This window comes from Musa acuminata, chromosome BXJ1-3, assembly GCF_036884655.1.
Source record: "Musa acuminata AAA Group cultivar baxijiao chromosome BXJ1-3, Cavendish_Baxijiao_AAA, whole genome shotgun sequence".
NCBI lineage: Eukaryota > Viridiplantae > Streptophyta > Magnoliopsida > Zingiberales > Musaceae > Musa > Musa acuminata.
This window is the reverse complement of record NC_088329.1, coordinates 6,876,388-6,897,967: the sequence shown is the minus strand read 5'-3', so window position 1 is coordinate 6,897,967 and position 21,580 is coordinate 6,876,388. Positions and strand designations below refer to the sequence as shown.

Below are 21,580 nucleotides of genomic sequence, written 5' to 3'. Positions count from 1 at the left end.
TTACCCGTCGGCATGATCATTGTATAACGATTCTTCCAAGCAAATCTCCAGCAAATGCTCAGCCATATCAGTATCCACATCTCCAGAAGGATGAAATAGAAAGGATTGTAAAAGAGATGCTCAAAACAGGAGTTATTCAGCCATGTTGCAGCCCCTACTCTTCACCGGTGCTCCCCATACGAAAGAAGGATGGAATATGGCGATTATGGTGCTCCCCTACTCTTCACCGGTGCTCCCCCTACTCTTCAATGACATAACCATCAAGGATAAATACCCTATTCTAGTAGTAGATGAGTTGCTAAGGGAGCACAAATCTTCACAAAGCTGGACCTTCGATTCGGGTATCATCAAATACGAGTATGCGAAGAAGACATACCGAAAACCACCTTTTGAACACACAACAACCACTATGAATTTTTGCTTTCTTCAAAAGAAGGTGGAATATCTTGGGCATATCATATCAGAGGAAGGTGTGGCAGTAGACCCCTTCAAAATTGGAGCAATGCAAAACTGGCTGACCCCGAGGAACATAAAATTGCTACATGGCTTTCTGGGTTTAACAAGCTACTACTGTAAGTTCGTGAAAAACTATGGAGAGATTAGTGCACCAGTTACTTCCTTACTAAAAAAAGATGTCTTCCAATGGTCGGACAGAGCCTCTGCTGCCTTCGACGAACTTAAGGCAGCCATGACGACGACGCCGGTGCTAACACTACCAGATTTCAACCGACCCTTCATTATTAAGGCTGACGCATCTGGAGTCGAAATTGGAGCCATTCTCATGCAAGATGGTCAACCACTCACATACACTAGCAAGGCATTATCTCCCTCCCATCAAAATAAGTCAACATATGATAAGGAGATGCTTGCCATTGTGCGCGTAGCAACGAGGTGGAGACCCTACTTGATTGGTCGACGATTTCAAATTAAAATCGACCATAAAAGCCTCAAGTACTTTTTAGAGCGAAAGATATCATCCCTTGAGCAGCAAAAATGGGTAACAAAACTTCTTGGATTTGATTATGAAATAACTTACAAAAAGGGGAAAGAGAATGTTCTTGCAGATGCGCTTTCGCAGCTACCCGAGCAAGCTGAATTTTCGGTCGTTTTACTTCCAACCAGCGACTTCCTTGAGGATATTAAGATGGAATGACAGGAAGATTCGGAGACCAGTAAGATCAAAAAAAAAAAAAATTAGAGGAAGCACCAAACTCCGTGGCTCATTACAATTGAGACTCAAAAGAATTATGCTACAAGGGACGCATTGTGCTTGTGACAAATTCTACTTACATCTTCAAGAACAGATTTTGGACAAAGTTATTCCATATGCAGAGTACTAAATTAAAAAGGAGTACGACATATCACCCATAAACCAATAGCCAGACGAAAGTTTTAAATAGGTGCTTGGAGACAGCCCAAAGCCACCCACCAAATATGACTACCCAAAGAGAACTCCAGACCCAGCCAAGTGCCATTCTTGATCGACGGATCGTGACTCGACGACGATGACCCACTAATGAAGTGCTAATACAGTGGGCGAACCTACCAATAGAAGATGTCACTTGGGAGAACTATGACGATTTGAAGATCAAATTATCAGAATTCACGAATCATCAGCCTCGAGGACAAGGCTGATTTGAAGAGGGCGGGTCTGTTATGACTCTAGCTTGGAGAGTCCTAATTGAGAGGGACATTCATGTAAAACTGTTAGAACTCTAGCTAGGAGAGTCCTAATTGAGAGAGACATTCTGTTAGAACTCTAGCTAGGAGAGTCCTAATTGAGAGGGGCATTCATGTAGGAGGTTTTTTCTTAGAGAAGAATTAGGAGTTGTAAGGGAATAGGAGTCTTGAGTAGGAGTCCTATTAGGAGTTGGTTAGAAGTAAGAGTCTTAAGTAGGAGTCCTATTAGGAGTTAGGGTTTAGAAGCCCTATAAATAGCCATGTATTCCTTCTCTTTTCTTAAGCAATAGATGAATCTTTTCTGCAGCCTTTGAGCAGCAACTTGGAGGGAGGAACCCCTATAGAGTTCCAAGGAGGCCGATCCCCTAAAGAGATCAACCCTAAGTTTAGAATCTGCAAGGGTTCTAATAGTTGGCCAGTGCCTTCTAAAACAGCCAAGCTTCTGCCTAAAGGATCAAAGAGAATAACCTACCTTCAGCGCCTACAGGCAACATAACAACTAAAATGCAAATAAATAACCAGTCCACGCACTTTGAGATACATGAACTACACAGTTGAATTGATCCTGACTCAAGATGGGTGCTCCCAACAAACATGATGGATTTCTTTTAAGAACAAATTTCCTTGAAATCCACTAGAAGCTCAATATTATCACATTAGGGCTAGAATCTGGTCCCAAGCAACAAAAGGAATGACCAGGTGGATGCAGAAAACCTTATGGTTTCCTTAAATACTGATTCATATCCTCAAATACAGATATGCTGCAATACTTGAGTGTGAATTCATGTGCCCAATCATAGTCAAACAGTAACCAACACTAATCATTGTCTGATTGTCTTGTAACCTAGTTTTCAAGTTCTTGATGGTAGGGAAACATATTTGCTTAAAAAGGAAAGGGTTAAAGACTGATGTTTAACCTTAATGCAATCAACCCACAAGATCTGTTACCTATTTTTAATTGTTTTTCCCTTTATTGCTTGACACAATCAAGCACTGGAAGAAGGTCAAGTCTTCTTAGAGAGAGATCAACATTAGAAGAACCAGTAGATAAACTAGAGGCCAACAAGAAGGGAGAGGAAAAGGAGCCCTTCTATGGAAGAGAGATGCAAGAAGACACATGACTAGCGTAGAGCGAATGAGCAACAAGAGGAAGGGGATTAACCAAAATCCTTCTCTAAACAATAAGAGTTAGCAATAAAAGGGAAATGGGTAATCAAATCGTCAAATAGCATGACACAAGGCTAAGGACTTTGACATGGGCTGGGTGCATCACAGTCATAAAAAACAATCCATTTGCTTTTGCAAACACCAAACCACTGCTAATAAAAGGCAATCCACAATAAGAATTCAAGCTTTTAACTATTGGTGTCAATCTAGGAGCAAAATCCATAGAAGGAAGGTGAAGAAAATACAATAAGACCATGAGGCAACTGCAAAGAAGGCCGAGACATCAACTGACTGATCTTCGCATCATCAGGTCAAGACAGATGGCGCTGATTGGGACCTAATTGCAAGCATAGGCATGTCCACCAAGGCATTAAAACCCACTTCATTATAACCCAAACACTGGTGCTCTTATAATCCCTTGATAGGCTCCACATGCTCCTATAAGGTGATGCTGTGACACTCTCAACCACTGCCACTTTACCATCAACAATCATTATATGGTCAGTAATAGGCTACACAACAAAGACAAGGAACAACTCAGGATATGCCAAAGTTGAAAGTGCTGATGTGCCAAAGTTCACCCAATGTGCCAAAGTTGACGACAAATTTGGTCGTCAACCCGATATGCCAAAGTTGACCCAACCTGCTCCAATTTTGCAAAAGAAATCACAGTTGAATAACGAATCCAGAAAAGCGACTAGGATTTCTTTTGCAAAAACGGAGCAGGTTGAATCAACTTTGGCACATTGGGTTGATGACCAAATTTGACATAACAAAGGGACTGAAGGAAACAATTCTGAAACCCAGCATCTCCTCCTCATAAGACAGCCTATATGTTCATCCCAACATTGCTTAAACTTTAAATGAATACATTTTCCAGCCTAAATCCTCACCTTCTTTATGTATTTGTTTTCAGCAAACATTGCCAATAACCTGTATTGATTCAACAGGCATTTACAACTGGGATAAGAATACAAGTGAAGATGGCTCTACCACAAGAGTAAGATTACTCTAGAGCAACCTCAATATCACTAGTCCAAAACAATGATCTAGCCTCTTTGCATGCAGGACTAAATCTCAAATGTCTGACACTTATCAGATAGGCAGATACTTGCATGTCTTGTCCTAACTACAAACAGTCACTGAAATATAATGTATTTCAATCAAAAGAAAAATCACAAGCAGAATGAACTTCTTTACTGCAATCATACATACTATAGACTGCGTGAAGGGGCAAAAATATCACTAAGTGATACCTACATATGCTTCAGCATTCTGGAATTAGCACACAATTTAACAGCGTTTGTGCCAAAGCAATATGAACTAGCTCTCTTATAAGACAAAAATATATATGACAAAAAAACGTGTAAAAGATTGACATGCATTAAATATTATATATGGAAATAACCAGTATATTTTGAATGACCCATCAATCTGCGTTTACCGTCGTCCAAGATTACCTGAATGGCTTCTTTAACAAGACGTTGTTTACTCTTCTCATTCCCAGTGCCATTATCCAATGAGGTTTTGTTGTTGCGGAAAAAAAGATTTAATTCAAAATTACGCTTTTGCAAGTCCAATGCCTCCTCTATTGATTCAAACATTGCATAGTTGTTCGCTCTTCTCACAAGAGAGAGCCTAGCTTCATATACCTGGAATCATCTGTTGATCAGATAACTAATATTAAATTTCACATGGTAAATAAAAATCACATCCAACAAATAACCAACCTGAAATAGGACATCAAGTTCGCAGTGTAGGCATAGAGGACCATCACCATCATAGCAATTTGGACAGTATCTAAGCCGTTCAATATCATCACCCTTCGGATTGTCCATTGTTTGGTCAATTTCAATAAGACGGTTAATTAACTCTAGCCTAGAACTTCCTAGAGAGTCTAGACCAGTCTGGATGTTGTATATTAAACCACTTGTACTTCTAAACCTGAAAAAGAAAAAATTTTAGATAATGCTAATCAAACAAAAAGCACAAAAGAATTATCATGACAAGAAAAAGTACACTCTACCCTGGCACAATCACAACATAATGATCCTACAGCATCATTGGCAGGGAAAAAACCAACATCTTCTGCCTAGAGAGCATGCATAAATATATTTTTGCTACTTTGATCAAGGCATCCTTCAATTCACCATGTCTCTTATGCATTCCTTAATGCTCAACTGGAGACCTGTAACTCTCTCTTCTTGGGACCAAGGGAGTTTGCTTCATCCATATTATTGTTCATGGTTCTTGACTTCGCATCTGCTTCTGAGTACAAATATTGTCAAAATTAACTCAAAATTCTCATATACTGTGTGGCTTTTGCCATTCTCACAACACCAATCCACTAGACCTGACTTTTATCTTAGGAAGATTTATACTGGAACAGAATGCAAGTTATCCCTGAAACATAGAAAAGGATTGTTTCCAACTCTCACACCTTCATCTAATCCCCAGTCTAGATTGATTTTCTGTTCATCTTACATTCAAATAAGGAGCAAATGATCTCATGCCTTTCTTCTTCCTTTTTATTTTTTGGGCAAGCAAAGGCTTTAGAGGTTTCAAAAGAAACAAGTAAAATCTAGTTGTCATTCGTGAAGTTGCCTTGCAACTTACCAGATTTCAATCGAACTGATTGATGTTTGTGGTCAAAATATATAGGATTAAAACCGATCCACTGGCTTAGACAGAAATAGGAAGATCAAGCACTGATGCAAATTGATGTATCGGGGATAATTTATCTCTAGACCTATCATGTCTAGAAGCTAGCCAACAAAATGCAACTTCTATAATAAAAGAACAGATTAGTCAACAAAGATTAAAACAAATTAAATGATGCCTATACAAGCATATTTACAAAGTTAAACAGTATCCTTTAAAGCATAGTTCGTCTTACCGGTCTATACTGGTGTATCGACCAAATGTCGGTATGGTACGTACCAAGCTGTATCGAGCCATACCGAGTGTACCAACACATGGTACATGGAGGCATACCGATGTACCGCCTGCACTGGTCTCATGTCAGATCGGTTACCACCCGTACCGAGCGGTATGCTGCGGTACAATGAACCTTGCTTTAAAGCATAATCCCTTTCATTTTAGTGTGATCTTTTTACATGTTATTTGTCATGATTAATATGTAGATCTTTAATTGGATGAACTAGGAGTGAGGCTTATTTTATAAATTATAAACAGAGTTCCTTGGAAGGAAATAATTTATGTTACACACCCCAAAATAGTTGGATAAGACCTTACTATTGTTAGAGTGAGGCCTTAATCCTTCCCGAACTAAAACATATGATATATATATGTACAAGGTCTGCCATACCGAAGTGTACCACCTATACCGGGCGGTACGTACCGGTCCGACATGTTATCGGTATGCGGACCGTCCGGTACTGCTACAGTGCTATAGTACTATACTGTAATACTGCTACAGTGCTATAGTATGAAAAGGTATAAAATTGTTCGGTACACCCGCTCGGTACGCCCTGATGTACCGCCCGGTATACCGGTACCGTACCATACCGAGCCCGGGTCGAAACGTTGGTACGGTATGGTACGGCGAACCTTGCATATGTACACATAATTTGTGTATACTCGTGCAAGTGCATAAGCAAAAACCCAAGCTATTCAACGATAGAATCGGCCACCCCTCCACGTCGAATGAAAATAGGTAGCTTTCTACAACCCTCCAACTGTGATAGGTCTTCTACACCTTTACCTCTCTTATGGAGTCAAATTGTGAATTTTAACACCATCAATCCCGATCCCAAGCTCAAATGGAAAAGGAGGGTTGCATTAGGATACCAACAATCAGCATCACACTGTCATACTTCAGGAGCATGGATCTTAACTGTTTCTAGTATTAATTAGGTTGCACCTGAAAATGAGGCATTTTTACCATCTAGGTGCTCTAACGTACAAAGAGTAGACCAAGAGATCACATACACAACAAATCACATAAATGCTTTAATATGGTGCAACATCAGCAAACACAAGTAAATAAGTTAATTCAGGAGTATAGGATTAAGGCAACAATTCAAATCAAGATTTTGAATACCGGTCAGTATCGGCATACCGAGCTCTACTCGGTACGGTTTGTACCGGTATATACCGTTGGTACGCCCTACCTCCACCTACCACATCAGGGCGTACCGACCGGTATGCCTTAGTACCAATCAAAACATTGGTACCGCCCGGTAGAGAGCGGTCCGTGTACTGGTATCTTCTTGGACCATTACATAACGCCCGTACCGAACAGTACACATCGAAATTGAGAACCCTGATTTAAATCATGGAAATACTTTCATCCAAGGGGTTAAATTGGTATATATGAATAACTTTAATTTACAGGAAATGAAGTGGGTAAGGGAAATATAGAGACTAATAGTACTGGTTCGGTGTACTGGAATGTCAATAGTAGAAACTATGTAGGTATTATTATATATAGCTCTAAAGAACAATGTTACCAAGGTGAAGACCTGGGCATATAATCATTGCAATAAAATTTATGTTTGAAAAAAGATTTTGAACAATGTAAGTGCTTATGTCCCTCAAATAGGACTAGATAACAATACCGAAAGGAAATTTTAGAAAAATCTATAAAACAATTATTCAAGAAATAACTTTTGTTGAAAAAACATACCACTGGATTGGGGATCTCAATGTTTTACAAGGAAATAATATGAAGAGTTTAAAGGCTCATGGGAGTTCTAGATACACGGAAAGGAACATACATCTTACTATCTTATACTTGTTGATACTCATTTTGATAAAAGAAAAGATATCAGCATTTGATTGCTCATAAGAGCAGATCAAAGTATACAGTCAATTTTTTTTTTTTTTCACTAGAAAGGTAGTGAAAGTTACATGCAAGAATTATAGATTTATACATGGAAAATTTTCAACTTCTTAATAAACTGATGATACTAAATGTGTGTTTTAGGATATCAAAAAACGAAAAAAAATAGCCCTAAAACTAGATGGTGGAATTTTAAAGACAATAGTGCATAAAAATAAAATGCAGAAAAAAAAAGGGTTCAACATTTGGATGGAGAAAATATTCATACCTTGTGAACTTTGATTGCCACTAAATTCAGAATCATGGCAAAGAAGATTCTTAGTCTCCAAAAGAAAGTCTATTGTCAAGAAAGAGTTAATATGAGGAAATACAGAAAATTATCATTCATTAAAAAATGTATTGGAAAAATTCTAAAACTGAGAAAAAATTAAAACATATATAAAAAAATAAATAAGAGGTAAAAAATAAGCAGGAAAAGGATCAAAGCTTATAATAATTTCATTACGAGCTAGTTAAGGATAAAAAAATATTAAATTGCTAAAGCTAATGAAAAGAATAACAAACATTTAAGACATGTTAAATGTACAAACGATGATGAAAAAAGGTGCTTGTTAATGATATGAAAATTAAGGAAAGATGGAAATTATTTTTATAAACTTATTTAATGAAAACCTCACCGACAACTTAGCTTCAGATATATACAAAAGCCATAAGTTTAGAAATCAGAGATTCGATTGTAAAATTAAAACAAATAAGGAAAAACAAACTTTAGAGAAAATGATAATATGTAAGAGTTTACAAACTAATGCTATCCTTTTTAGGGTTTGGAAGAGTTTAGATATAAAGATGTAATTTGGTCCATTAGCAAAATTTTGAGGAATAAAAAAACATCTAACAGATGGATGAAAAGTTTACTAGCACCAAATTATAAGAATAGAAGTAATATTAAAAGTTCTCTAGGTATAGAGGAATTAGGCAACTGGGTTACACTATAAACCTTTGGGAAAGCATAAGTAAAAGAAGAATAAGATGAGAAAGGGGCTTCAAGAATTAATTTGGTTTTTTATTCGAAAGAAAAACACTTTCATATGGTTTCTATTGACTTGGAAAAAGTTTATGTTAGAATTTCTAGATATTTATTATGCTAGATTTTAGAAAGAAAGAAGTATCTAGAAATTATATTAATGCAATAAAATTCATAATAGTAATGGTTACTAGTGTCAACACCGTAAAGCATATCTGATAAATTTTCTACAATTATAGGACACCAATGATTGAATTTAAGTACCAACCTCCATATATTGGTAATGAACTAACCCAATAGCTATTTGCATGATAGACCTCCATAACATGTGTTACTTGCTGACTATATTGTTTGGATTGATAAGAGTTCAGTTGATAATTAATTCAAAACTTGAGTTAGAAACTAAGATTAAGAGAATATATGAAATGTAATTTTAGCAACTAACAAAAAAATAAGGAACATTATAAGATAGATGGACAAGAAGTTCTTAAAAGAAAAAAACTTAGGTATCTTGGATGTATTTTATTCAATAGGAGGAAGGGATTATCGAAAACATCATCTACAAAAGATTAGTGATTAAAGTAGAGAGGGACAATGAGGATTCTGTTTGATTATTCTGTGCCAATGGATTGAAGGAATTTTTTGATAATACAAGTGTAAGGCCAACCATGTTTTATGTATCAAAGTGCTAAACAACTGAAAAATATGTACAAAAAATTAGTGTAGGTGATTAGGTGCACTCCAACAAAGGACAAAGTGATTGAAAATCATTAAAAATGGTATGGACCCATGCAAAGAAGATCTATAAATGTGATTAATTAAGGTGAGTCAATTATGATTACACTGCAGGCAAAGGTAGAAAGAGACCTAACAAAACTTTATTATAAATAATAAAAAGATAAATTGAGTGCTCCTAATTCAACTAGAGTTATCATGATTCGAAGAACTCATTGGAAAGAAAAGATCCACGTACTTAGTCACAAATAATTGGGACATTGCAGCTTCTTGTTGTCATTGTATGGGGTTTCTAGTGTCAATATCAAAATATAGTTCTCATAGACTCATATTATCACCTAAAATAGAGGTGAATTTTTGTTTTGTGTGTCCTCTCTTCTCTTATCATGTTTCCTTTTTTCCTGTGCCATGAAACTAGCATACGTATGATGGCACAACACAGATCAAAACAAAGGTGTGTCGTTGAAGGTAAATCCTAATATGCTACAACCAAGATCAAAAGAAATGAACCATAACTCGTGGAGCCTAACAACAGAAGATTTTAAGATGAGATGGGAACCACCAAAAATAATTCGTCGGAAATTTACTTATCCGTAGAAAATGCAAATATCTCATTGCTATCAACAACTATCTAAGAAAAAATTGATGAGGTGAAAAATTAAAATAGAAAATAATGATAAGAAAGTAAAACCAACCTTGATGAAACTCTTGATAATCCTGCACTTTGAGCATTCCTAGAGAGAGATTGTTCAATCTTTCGTGTTAGCTCCGCTGAGGACTCCTTATCCTGGCTAATAAGGTGAAGGGCATGCAACCACCAAATTGTGGTTTGGTTTTCCATTTCATTCAAGATACTAGACACCTTTAAAGTCATGTCAAACATCGATCAAAATTGTGAATTTTTTTCTGAGACATATAAGAGAAAAGAGATTGCATACTGATGAGTTCTCAATTACCTACTATTCTTTGACATATCACAAAAAACACTTCAATAAAAAATTTAAAGGAAACTACATTCTTCTGTAAGTACTCAACAAATGCAAAATTTTCAAGAAAAATTTAAGCGAACACATGGTCAAAACTGAAAAAAAAAATCAAGAAATTGAAATTTTTTTAACTCTCATTCACATCTAATGTAGCCAATGATATGTCTCACAAATAAAAAACTGAAGACTTTAGGACTTATTCTCAGTCATTTTTGCCAAAGATTATTCCAAGGGCACAGAGAAGACTAGTAGGCAGCAAACCAATAGGTTCCATTTCATCAATCGCTGCCCCATCAAAATAGAAAATCCTTGAAAGAGGGAAAAGGAACTAAATCTGTTCTTAAGGAAAAAAGCAGCATACATCCATGCCAACAAAAATCAATTGCAATGCGTCCGACCATTGTACACAAGATAGCTGACAAGACAAGACACAAAGTCACACCTTTTTAAACCCTAAAAGCTTTCAATGATTATTTCCTTGTTTTATCCAGTTTCACTCTTTAATAACATTTCTACATACAAAGGCACCAAATAAATGGACCAATTGACCAACAATGCATTACATACAAATATGTCGAAATTCCTCTCCAGCACAATGCTAGAATATAATGCTTTGCCAATATCAAGCTGAATGGAACAATATTTAAAACATTGATTTTACCTATTAATAGTCTTGAATTTCCTTAACAGGAAAGGAGGAAGTTGTCTGTGGAAATGTAAGCATAATAAAAGGAAAAGACAAAGATTCTTGGATGAGGAATAAGGCCTTCCAAATTTTGTCCAAAACCACATCCACTAACTGACACATTTGTCAAGTTGCTTCAATTGATCTGAATATAAGCACAAAAACTTTACTGTATATGACTTGTTTAAAGGAACCAAATAGAAGCCTAAACAAAATTCAATTTACCATAGCAAAGAATATGAACTTGTTAGTCCAACATAAGTTACAAATATAGAACGCAGTGAAACATGTTGTAACTTGTCCACTTAAAATTCAACAGCAATCAAGTCAGTATGGAAAACTCAATTACAACTTTGAAATGCTTGTAAGGAAAGAAACATAATAAAGGGTGCAAAATGCCCCTTGAAAATTAGTTTGCTTAATTGCAAGAAAAAAGATGGAAAAGGACTTTCCACGGAAAGCAACCACAAATTCCCATATTTGAAGGTAGTAACAACTAAACTCTCTTTGAAAAGATTGGCTGAACCACTGAACAATAATGGGAATAAGTAATTTGAAACAGGGTTTTGAATACTGGTCTGTATCGACATACCAAGCTCTGCTCGATGTATGTACCGGTATATACCGTCGATACACTAGGGCATACCGATGGTATACCTTAAAACCTTAAAAATACATTCACCTACCACGTCGGAGCGTACCGATCGGTATGCCTCGATAACGGTCAAAATCCGAGGCGGTACCGATCGGTATGCATCGATACCGGTCGATATGCCTCGATACCAGTCAAAACACTGGTACTATCTGGTAGAGGACGGTCTGCGTACCAGTATCCTCTCGAACCGATACGTATTGCTCGTACGGGGCAATACACATCGAAATTGAAAACCCTGATTTGAAGAACCTTTACTTTTATTGTGCAAAAAAATGAAAACTGAAAAGTCAAACACTCATTTGATCCTCGCCAAACAAGAATTGTTATACACTTATAATAAACTTCCAACAGAAAACAGACTTTTGATAAAATTTTCCACACAAACAAAAAAGTGATTTAAGGAAACATAAAAAATGAGATAGAAGTACCTGCATGGATGAACTTTTGAACTCTTCCTGGGTTAGGGACATCCTTGAAGTAAACACAGATAAATATTTCTGTTTAATATTTTCACATGTCTTTCTCAAGCAACCAACAGCATAACATCTTGGTGATGCTAGACAAGGAACATCAACTTCTGAAACTATATTCACACTATTATCAAGTGTGGAGAAACAACAAGCATCATGTTCCAAATCTTTCGCCCCATTTTCAGCAAGCCCATGGACGTTGGAGGTAACATCACCCGTTTTATTATTCTGCTCCAAAGATATATCATCTCCTGCTGAAATTGGCTTGCAGCCCTTTCTTGTTTTTCCCCTCTTGACATAGTACTTATCAAACCTGTCTGCAGAGGTTGATTTCCGCTTCCTCAATTCATTATTTTCAAGAGGCAAACCAGCTGATAAACAATGTTCTGAAAATTCAGAAGTAAGAGGGATTAGTTCAGCTAGATTGTGGTGAATGTGAAGATTCAACAAAGGGTCCAAGCGGAAATCATTAGAATGTTCATCAGCCAAGGCCAACGCTTCTCTATACAATAACACAGCCCTTTTTACATCCTCCTCAATTATAGCTATCGCAGCTAGACCATTTAGTGCACTAACAATTTTCCGTAGTGCTTCCTCTCCTTCAATTTTGGTTTTTCCAATGAGAACCTACATAGATATCTGGATATTAGGATACTAAACTTAGATATAACTTCAAGAGTTAATTTGGAAACAATCATTTATTTGTGTTTAGCATATAACTCACGCCTAGAATTTCCTCCATTGTCAGAGGATTTTGTTGCAATGAGCAGAGACCGGAACTCCCAACTTGAGGATGGCAACATGCCTGACGAAGCTTTAAAAGTGGGCCAACAAGCCTTGCAACTTCACTATGAGACAGAAAGCGATAGCATGAAGCATCCAGATCTACAAAATGTAGAAATTGCACCACAGTGTGAAATCAAAACCCAGACTATGATGAAATATAGTAAAAATTGTAAATCAACTTTTACCAAATACAGCTTCTCTTTTACGAATATCATCTTTTAAATTTTTGATAATTTCATGAGCATGGCTCACACAAGTCTCATGTTGCTTCTGATAGAAATGTTCCTCAATTGATGAGAAGGTGAGCCACGACAAGCACACCTCCTGTGGAGGCAAGTGTAGCTCCTCTGCGACATGTGCTTTGGATGAACGCCACATTATTTTCCTAAAAAAGTTGTACACAAATTGCATAGCTACTCTATCTCTTCTCTGTAGTTGAAACATCAAAAGAACCAGGAGCATGGTAAGTATAAAACAACAAGCATCTTATAGAAATTGGCTAAAATTAGAATAAGTCACTGAAATACAATTTCTCATCACATTTATAAGGTCATGTATACTAGTATATATAATCATTCCAGACAGATACACAAGCATATTCATGTAATTCACAGTTACAAACAATCATGCATGATTGCTGTAGAACACAGAAAATATGAAAAACTACTGACATTTGCTGGTTCAAACCAATGTTTCAAGCCCTGCAATAACAAGTGTTAGACACTGACAAACTTATTACAACCTGTACATATATACTGCATAATCTGATTGCTTCCCAGTAGTGATCTTCTATTATTTTTTTATTCACCCTTGTCATTGGCTGTTATTAAGTTATTACTGAGACAATCTAACCAAAACTCGCTCTATTAAGAGGACTATTAAGTTATTACTGAGAGTCTGAGACAGAAAAAAAAGTAAAATAAAAGAGAAAAAGACCAAAACACAGAAGAGGTGTCACCAATCTAAAGGATAAACATGCAAAACAGAACAAAATCCTAAAAATTTAGGAAGGCACTTCTGCTAAACAACAGGGATGACCAAACAGAAATATCAACTAGCCACATCAAAATGTTCGTTCTAAATGACAAAAAAGTTATAATATCAAAGCTTTCCAGGCTGGAAGAAAGAAATAAAATCTTAAGAACCACAAAAGACTAGAGATGCATTGAATTCTGAAAGCAGAATTTAACAAACTCCATTCTTTTACAGCAACTGTGTAGGATGATAAAATGTGGTTGATAAACCCACAGGAACCACCATAGGCAACACAAGCAGTATCAAATTGTTCGGCCAACTTGACTACTAATTTCAGCAGAATGAACAGTGTCTTCTAAACAACATGGAGATCTTAATTTTAGTAGGCAAAACCAGTGTCTGCCGTACCGAAGCATACCGGCCGTACCAGGCGGTATGTACCGGTCCGCCAGGTACTCGGTACACGGACCGCCCTGTACCGCTACAGTGCTACAGTATAGTACTGTAGCACTACTACATCGCTACAGTACTACACTGTAGCACTGCTACAGTATCGGTACGCCCTGATGTACCGCCCGGTACACCGGTACCGTACCATACCGAGCCCGGATCGAAACTCCGGTACGGTATAGTATAGCGGACCTTGGGCAAAACCCCAATGAACTTCTGGTGGCACCAACAAATTTTTTCAAACTTAAATAGGTGATAAATAGAAGTAACTGAGGAAATGGAATTCCAATCAAAAGGTAATAAACCTATTTCTTTTCAATGCACATATTAACTACAATCATGATAATTCACATAAGTATTTGTAAAAGATATAGAGGCAACTTTATAATTACATGTCAAAGAAAATGCCTAAGTGCCACCTGATGCATAGGTCACATTGAAAGATTTTGTAAATAACAGATTTTGTTAATAAACAAAGAAATATTTCAACAAATAATAACAAAATAGCCTCACCTCATAAGGATCTCTAATAATTTCAACCCACCATCTATAGACATCAAAAGGGTTTGTTCTTAGGAAACGTAGAAGCCCATAAATGTCATCAAGCCTGCGTTGTATAGGTGTCCCAGTGATACACCAACGGTGTTGTGCATGTAAACGCATAGCCATCTCTGTCACAGAAGCTTGGTTGCACTCCACCATCTGTGCCTCATCCAAACATAGTCTCCACCAATTTATCCTTGTAAGAAGAGTAGGAACAACTGGGTACCTAGATATATGAGAAAAAAACATTAATTACCGATTTATATACTTAAATATTTTTTTAACTTTTATATAATACATTTTTTCAAGGTATGCAATTTCGTATCGTACCGGAGTTTTGACGTTTGCTCAGTACGGTACGAAATTGTATACCGAGCGGTATACCGAACGGTATACCGCTCAGTATATATACATACATATATATATACATACATACATATATATATACATACATACATATATATATACATACATACATACATACATATATATATATATATATATACATACATACATATATATATATATATAAGATTATATATATTTATAAATATTTATATATAAATATTCTTATATATAAGGTGATATCACCGAAAAAGGCAACGCGACGTCGCCTTTTATAAAATATTTATATATAAATATTTATATATATTAATATATAAATATATATATTTCATTCCGTCCGTGTACCAGTAAGTTGACGGACCGATATGTACCGCCCGTACCAAGTGGTATTATTCGAAATTACATGTCTTACATTTTTATACATTCCGTGTGTATATGCTTACTAAAAGTATAATGGAACTGAAAAAGAATTTAATATAATCTTATTACAAAAGCTAGGTCCTTCCAACAAGGTTCTAATGTCCATTTACTCTCTAGCCCTGAAGACAACAATATCATACATGCAGAGAACTATCATCTTAGTGTCATTTACAGATGATTATGTTTGTATTACTGAAACTATTCACTTTACCTAATGGAAATTTCCACATGGCCTCATTAACAAAATAAATGCCTGAAGTGACACAATTTCGCTCCAAAAGGATCAGAGTTTTAAACTCCGAAAAGTTTCTATTCTATAGTCGTGTTGGGAATTAGCACTATAGGTTATTGCTCAAGGGCCAAATTTGCCCACTCCTTTAAACAAAATATTTCTAAGGTTGCCACATTCGAGTAATAGAACATCTACAGCATACATTGATTGCATCGTCTAGATGTTCTCGTGAAATTCCATTTTCATTTGAAAATCCACTCATGTTACACAAGCCACTAACATTCATTTTCAGGTTGTTACATATATCACAGGAAGCTAGTAGGTAGCCTAATTGCACATTGGTTATATCTATGCCTCTACATTAATTGAAAAGAAGAAAAAGAGGCAAACAAGACACATCAGCTAATAAATAAGCAGATCCATAGTTGCCATGTTTACCTCTTTTGGTATCTCAAAAAATGACGATCACCATCATGTCTATCAGAATCATGTGACAAGTCTTCTTTTAGTACATCATATGTTGTCAAAACAATGTCTGCACTAGCTAGCTCCGTCATATCAGTTCTTGAAGTAATCAAAGAATCTAAACTCCTTGCACCTTCATAAATGCAGATTTTCAGGGAACCAGACCTCGTATGACTAAATAAAAAAGAGAAATAGGTTAGCTCCAACTCCCAAAACCAAATACATCTATCATAGAATCAAAGTTTAGCAAGATTCATAACCTAGTGTTTGAATGAACAGGATATACAACTATCATACTGGTAATGAAATGATGGAACCAAAAAGCAAGTAGACCACAATAAGAATGGATCTACATGCCAAATCATTCACAGAAGTTGATAAAATATGCAGATATGTTTTCTAGTGACCTAGCCAATTCAATTTGAGCAGATTTGTATTGAGTATTCCAATGCAAAGTATCAAATAAGGTGATCGTAACAGGAAAATGTTTATGATCATCCTGATGTTAGAAATACATAGAAACCAGGGAATTCCTTTTCACCAGAACCGGTACACCGGCCAGTATTTACCACACCATCAGGCTTGAACAGATACACAGACCTGACCCATTTCAGGCAGTTTGATTCAACCATATAAAGAACAAATTGCATGTCTCCTGATCATCGCGGTCCAGCCCTAACCGTGAGAGCAAGTCTCGACATGTGGAATCAGCTGGCCCCTACCTCCCCACTGCCCACTGCTATCATCAACTGGGTATGCTCCTCCTCCTTCCTCCTCTTGCTCCCCTTCCTCCACCACCTCCTCTTCTTCCTAACTCTTCCTCCTCTTCCCTCCACTGCCTCCTCTTCTTCTTTCCTCTTCCTCCTCCTTCCTCCTATTCCTTCACTGTCTCCTCTTCTTCCTTCCTCTTCCTCCACCAGCACCTCTTCCTTCTATTCTCCCTCTTCCTCTTCTTCCTCTTCAAGACTCTGGTACATTCCAGTGTACCATGTGTTGGTACACTGGCATTGGTCGGTATGTACAAGGACTGATAATACCCTGCTACAAGATTGCAATCAACCATGAAACTAAGCATAAATGGAAACCTGTAATACAGGGTTCCTTCTAAACCAGTAGAACAAAATCATTATGAACTGAAATGAGATACGTAATGCACAATATCCAAAAATTAAGACAACCTTCATAATTCAGGTTATAGACATCCTATTCACTTGCAATGGACCTATCTATTGATCTCAATAACCTCTTGAGGTATTAGCTCCCCTGACCTTGATCAAAATGTAGTAATTTTTAAAAATCGACCAATGGCCAGACCGCCAGAGAACAGAGTCCCTCTATGGCATGTTCCAGTATGAACTGCAAGTACCTTGCCAAGAATTGTCTGTGCATAACATAAAAATGAGACTTGTTTGATCCAACCAAAAACCTCAAGGACCAACCATAGAAATCTATGCAACATTTATGAGGTGCCATGACAAAGTTATACACTGATCATACAGAAAGAACGAATTCAAAACAACATTATGCTTGTAGCTTAGTTACTTTGCTATTTGACTAGTCTTCAAATCAGTATTCATCCATGAACTACCCTTTGCTTTTCCAACATTCTCACTCCAAGAAAAGTTAATAGAATTGTGTACAGCAAGAAAGTCGTTTCTATGTTTCCCAGATAATTAATTAATTTTGGAATCATAATTAAAAGTTTATATGTGTTCTCTAGGTCACTAAATCCACAATATTCTTCATAAATAGGTAAGATTGGATTAAATGAAGAATGACACAATCAACTGGTTTTAACACAATTTGAACTTCTTAAGTGAACTACAATTAAAATGCAAATTTTGATCAACTGAACAAATAGATGGTTTGACCTACAAAACTCAAAAACAATAAAATTGACATGCTAAGTCAAAAATGGTATACTAAACTATGAACTCAGACTTAACCCACTTACTAATCAGTAACTCATTTATAACATAATCACATAAAAGAGCAACCAGAACCAGCTTATTTAGTTTTGACTTTTGAGTTTGTGTCCAGTTAGCAGGTCAAGTTAAGAATTGTCACCCTAGCTAGCAGCACAAAGAATAAAATAAAAAATGATGTGAAATCAAAGAAAATGCACATAAAAGTATTAAGTAGAAAAAAGTTTTGAATTGATGGATCTAATTACATATCTCCACCCTAATAGAACAAAATATTCAAATGAATGAATTTTTTTGCATCCCTCTACTATATAAGAACAAAAAGAACTTCCACAATCCACAATCAACCTCGTAAAATCAAAAGGTGTGCAGTCCTATATTAACCAGATAAAACCTCCGTGTTTGAAGTGTTCTGCAATTGAAGTACAGTATTATAAGTCAGCACTCAGCACTCAATCAAATTAATAGAAATATCAAATTTGCCGCCAACCATCCAGTGGGCTTGATAATTTAATTGCATCCCATAAACAATGATCCAATTTTTATGACAAAAGATAGGTCTCTAAAACCCATTAGCAGCAAAAGAAAAAGTTCTTTTGTGACTTAATTTTTTAAATTAGTTAACCAGAAGAATCATTATTCCCCATTTCACCTGAACCGATAAGAAATGGGTGGTATGTAACAGTATGTGCATGAGTCGATATGTGGACCACCTTGTTTCAAACTGTTTGGTCCAACCCAATAAAAATTTTAAAAAAAATCAAACTTAAATTAGGCCTCGCAAGCAAATGCCCTCTTCTCGCGGGGAGCATGGAACCGATGCCACCGCCACTACCGTTCATTGCTTCCATCTAATGCCACTGCCTCTACCACCAAATGCCGCAGTCGCTACCATTTGTTGCCGCCTACCTCCTATATGCTCCCTCCTCATCTTCTTCCTCATCCTTCTCCTCCACTGCTTCTCTTCTTCCTTCCTCTTCCTCCTTCCTCCACTTCCTCCACCACCTCCTCTTCTTTCATTTTCCTTGCTCTTCCTTTTGTTTCCTCCTTCCTCCTCCACTTCCTCCACTGCGCCTTCCTCTTCTCCTCCTTTGTCACGTGTTTGGTATACTGGTACTAACCGATATGCACCAGTCCGGCCAGCAATCGGTATGGATTCGATACAGTATTCCTTGAGAAGAATGATGAGTATGTTAATGCTTCAAAGCATCCATGTATCTGCAACATGAAACCGCCCTTTCAAGGTAGAATTTCTACAAACTTAAGTATTATTTATTTCAATGTAATCAATCTCCAAATTTTTTTGGTGCATCAAGCAGGACCAGCTTCTAACCTGCACCCCACCACACTCCATTCACCAGATCACCAGACAAATCTACACTGAAACTAAAGTAGATTTTATCTCTTATACATAAATTACATAAACCAAATGGGAAGAACAATGGCATTCAGGCACCTAATGATTGAAAATTTCAGCTAATAGTTACTTCACAACAAGGTTCGCAATACCGTACCATACCGATGTTTCGACCTGGGCTCGGTACCGGTATGGTACGGTATACCGAGCAGTACACCCAGGTGTACCGAGCGGTATACTCAGGTGTGCCGAGTACTGTAGCTTTTGCTACAGTGCTACAGTGCACTCGGACTGGTAATAGACGGTCCGCGTACCGGCAACCTGTCGGACCGATACGTACCGCCCATACCGAGCGGTACAGTTCGGTACTGCAGACCATGCTTCACAATATGGACCATCAACTCATGATTAAAAGGTTCTTGCAATCTTAAATGCAAGACCAAAATTTCAGATTATATTATCCAGCCAACCACAAACCTGGTTAAATGCAGAAAAACAAGCAAACAATGCTAAAAGTTCCGCAGGAGTATCTTTGAAAAAATTCTTTGCGCAACACTGCCAATCCATTTTCGTCCATGTTCTCTTTGAGGTTCAAGATGCTCAATGGTCATTAAGTTCAATCATCTGCAATGGTTTAAATACCAGTACTTAACCAACAACTGATTGGTTGACCAACCAGTACAATATGTGTAACTAAGCATATACCACGGGAATGATTCTTAAAAGATATTGAGGTGTCGGTCTATGTCAATATACCTGTAACACGGTTGGTGGAAACTAGAATTTAGATCAATGAGTATCTGTCCTCTTCAAGAGAGAGAAAACAAAAAGGTGTTTTCACACTGTTCGTGTACTGTGCTACCAAACCCAACGAAAAACATACACCACGATGGCACAACCAGCTCCTACCTATAATTTTCACAAATGCTATTGAACAATGCGTTGAATTAGAAGAGGCAGAAGTATAGTTTATCCAGATAAAAAGAACATTCAGCAAGTTCATTAAGCACTTTATAAGGAACTAGAATTATGCATTAAAAAAGTTCACATTCAACAGACAAAAAAGAAGCCAATGGATGAAGAATCATACCGCATTACTTCTGACTGCCACTGAGCCAATATAGGAGCTGGGCATACTACAAGTGTTGCACCAGTGTACATGTCAATCTTAGCAGCTTCAATAAGCTCTGAGCACAAAGAACATATGTAATCCCCACTGATTTTTACTATGTTGCTAGTATCTTTCTTTTTATGGCTAAACTTTGACTCGGACAGAACTTTTACAGAGCCGCCACCCTTCGTTTCATTTTCATGTGAAGGCAAACTGCTCTCTTTAGGTGAGTAACCAACACATTTAGCATGCTGCCATGCATCACATAAATCACATTGCACCCACAGCCCCCTATACCTTGAACTTTCACTGGCAGCTCCACAAATACACTCAACACGTTCCCATTTCTGCCTTTTAATCTTAACTTCTGCTTCAATATCATGACTGTGATTGTTGTAAACGAAGCCTGCTTCCAAGGACGGCCTTCGATGAGCCATGATACAAGCCAGCAACTCCAGAGTCTTACCCAAGCCCATCTCATCTTTGATCAGGAATCAGAAAAAAGGAAAAAGTGGTAGTGACATGATCTGCGTAGTATTGAGATGGTGATGGCATAATTCAGGTCACTAGAGAAAATAAATATAACAACTTACCAGCTAATATCCCACCAGAAACATGTAGCGAAGATGAATCTCGATGCATAGAAATGTTCCCACTGAATAAAGAAAGAAAGTCCAATAAAAATAACCAAATAAAAATAAGGTTAAAGAATGTGGCATACTAGAGAAAAAACAGTTGTTATAAAACATTATATTTTCAGTAAGA

The 21,580-nt window shown here is 36.9% G+C and overlaps 1 protein-coding gene across 2 annotated transcripts in view; it reads right to left on the bottom strand.

Annotated features, from left to right (window-relative positions):
* The window catches only part of LOC103977787 (uncharacterized), a 43,756-nt gene that overhangs the window by 13,980 nt on the left and 8,196 nt on the right, over positions 1–21,580 (bottom strand). For both annotated transcript variants that reach the window (XM_065121623.1, XM_065121628.1), the window contains exons 4-13: positions 21,409–21,470; positions 20,795–21,296; positions 16,396–16,596; positions 14,931–15,186; positions 13,178–13,421; positions 12,931–13,091; positions 12,165–12,833; positions 10,106–10,272; positions 4,578–4,791; positions 4,308–4,499 (exon numbers count right to left, since the gene is read on the bottom strand). In XM_065121623.1, the coding sequence (XP_064977695.1) occupies positions 4,308–4,499; positions 4,578–4,791; positions 10,106–10,272; positions 12,165–12,833; positions 12,931–13,091; positions 13,178–13,421; positions 14,931–15,186; positions 16,396–16,596; positions 20,795–21,296; positions 21,409–21,470 (2,668 nt within the window). The remainder of the gene's footprint in view (positions 1–4,307; positions 4,500–4,577; positions 4,792–10,105; positions 10,273–12,164; positions 12,834–12,930; positions 13,092–13,177; positions 13,422–14,930; positions 15,187–16,395; positions 16,597–20,794; positions 21,297–21,408; positions 21,471–21,580) is intronic.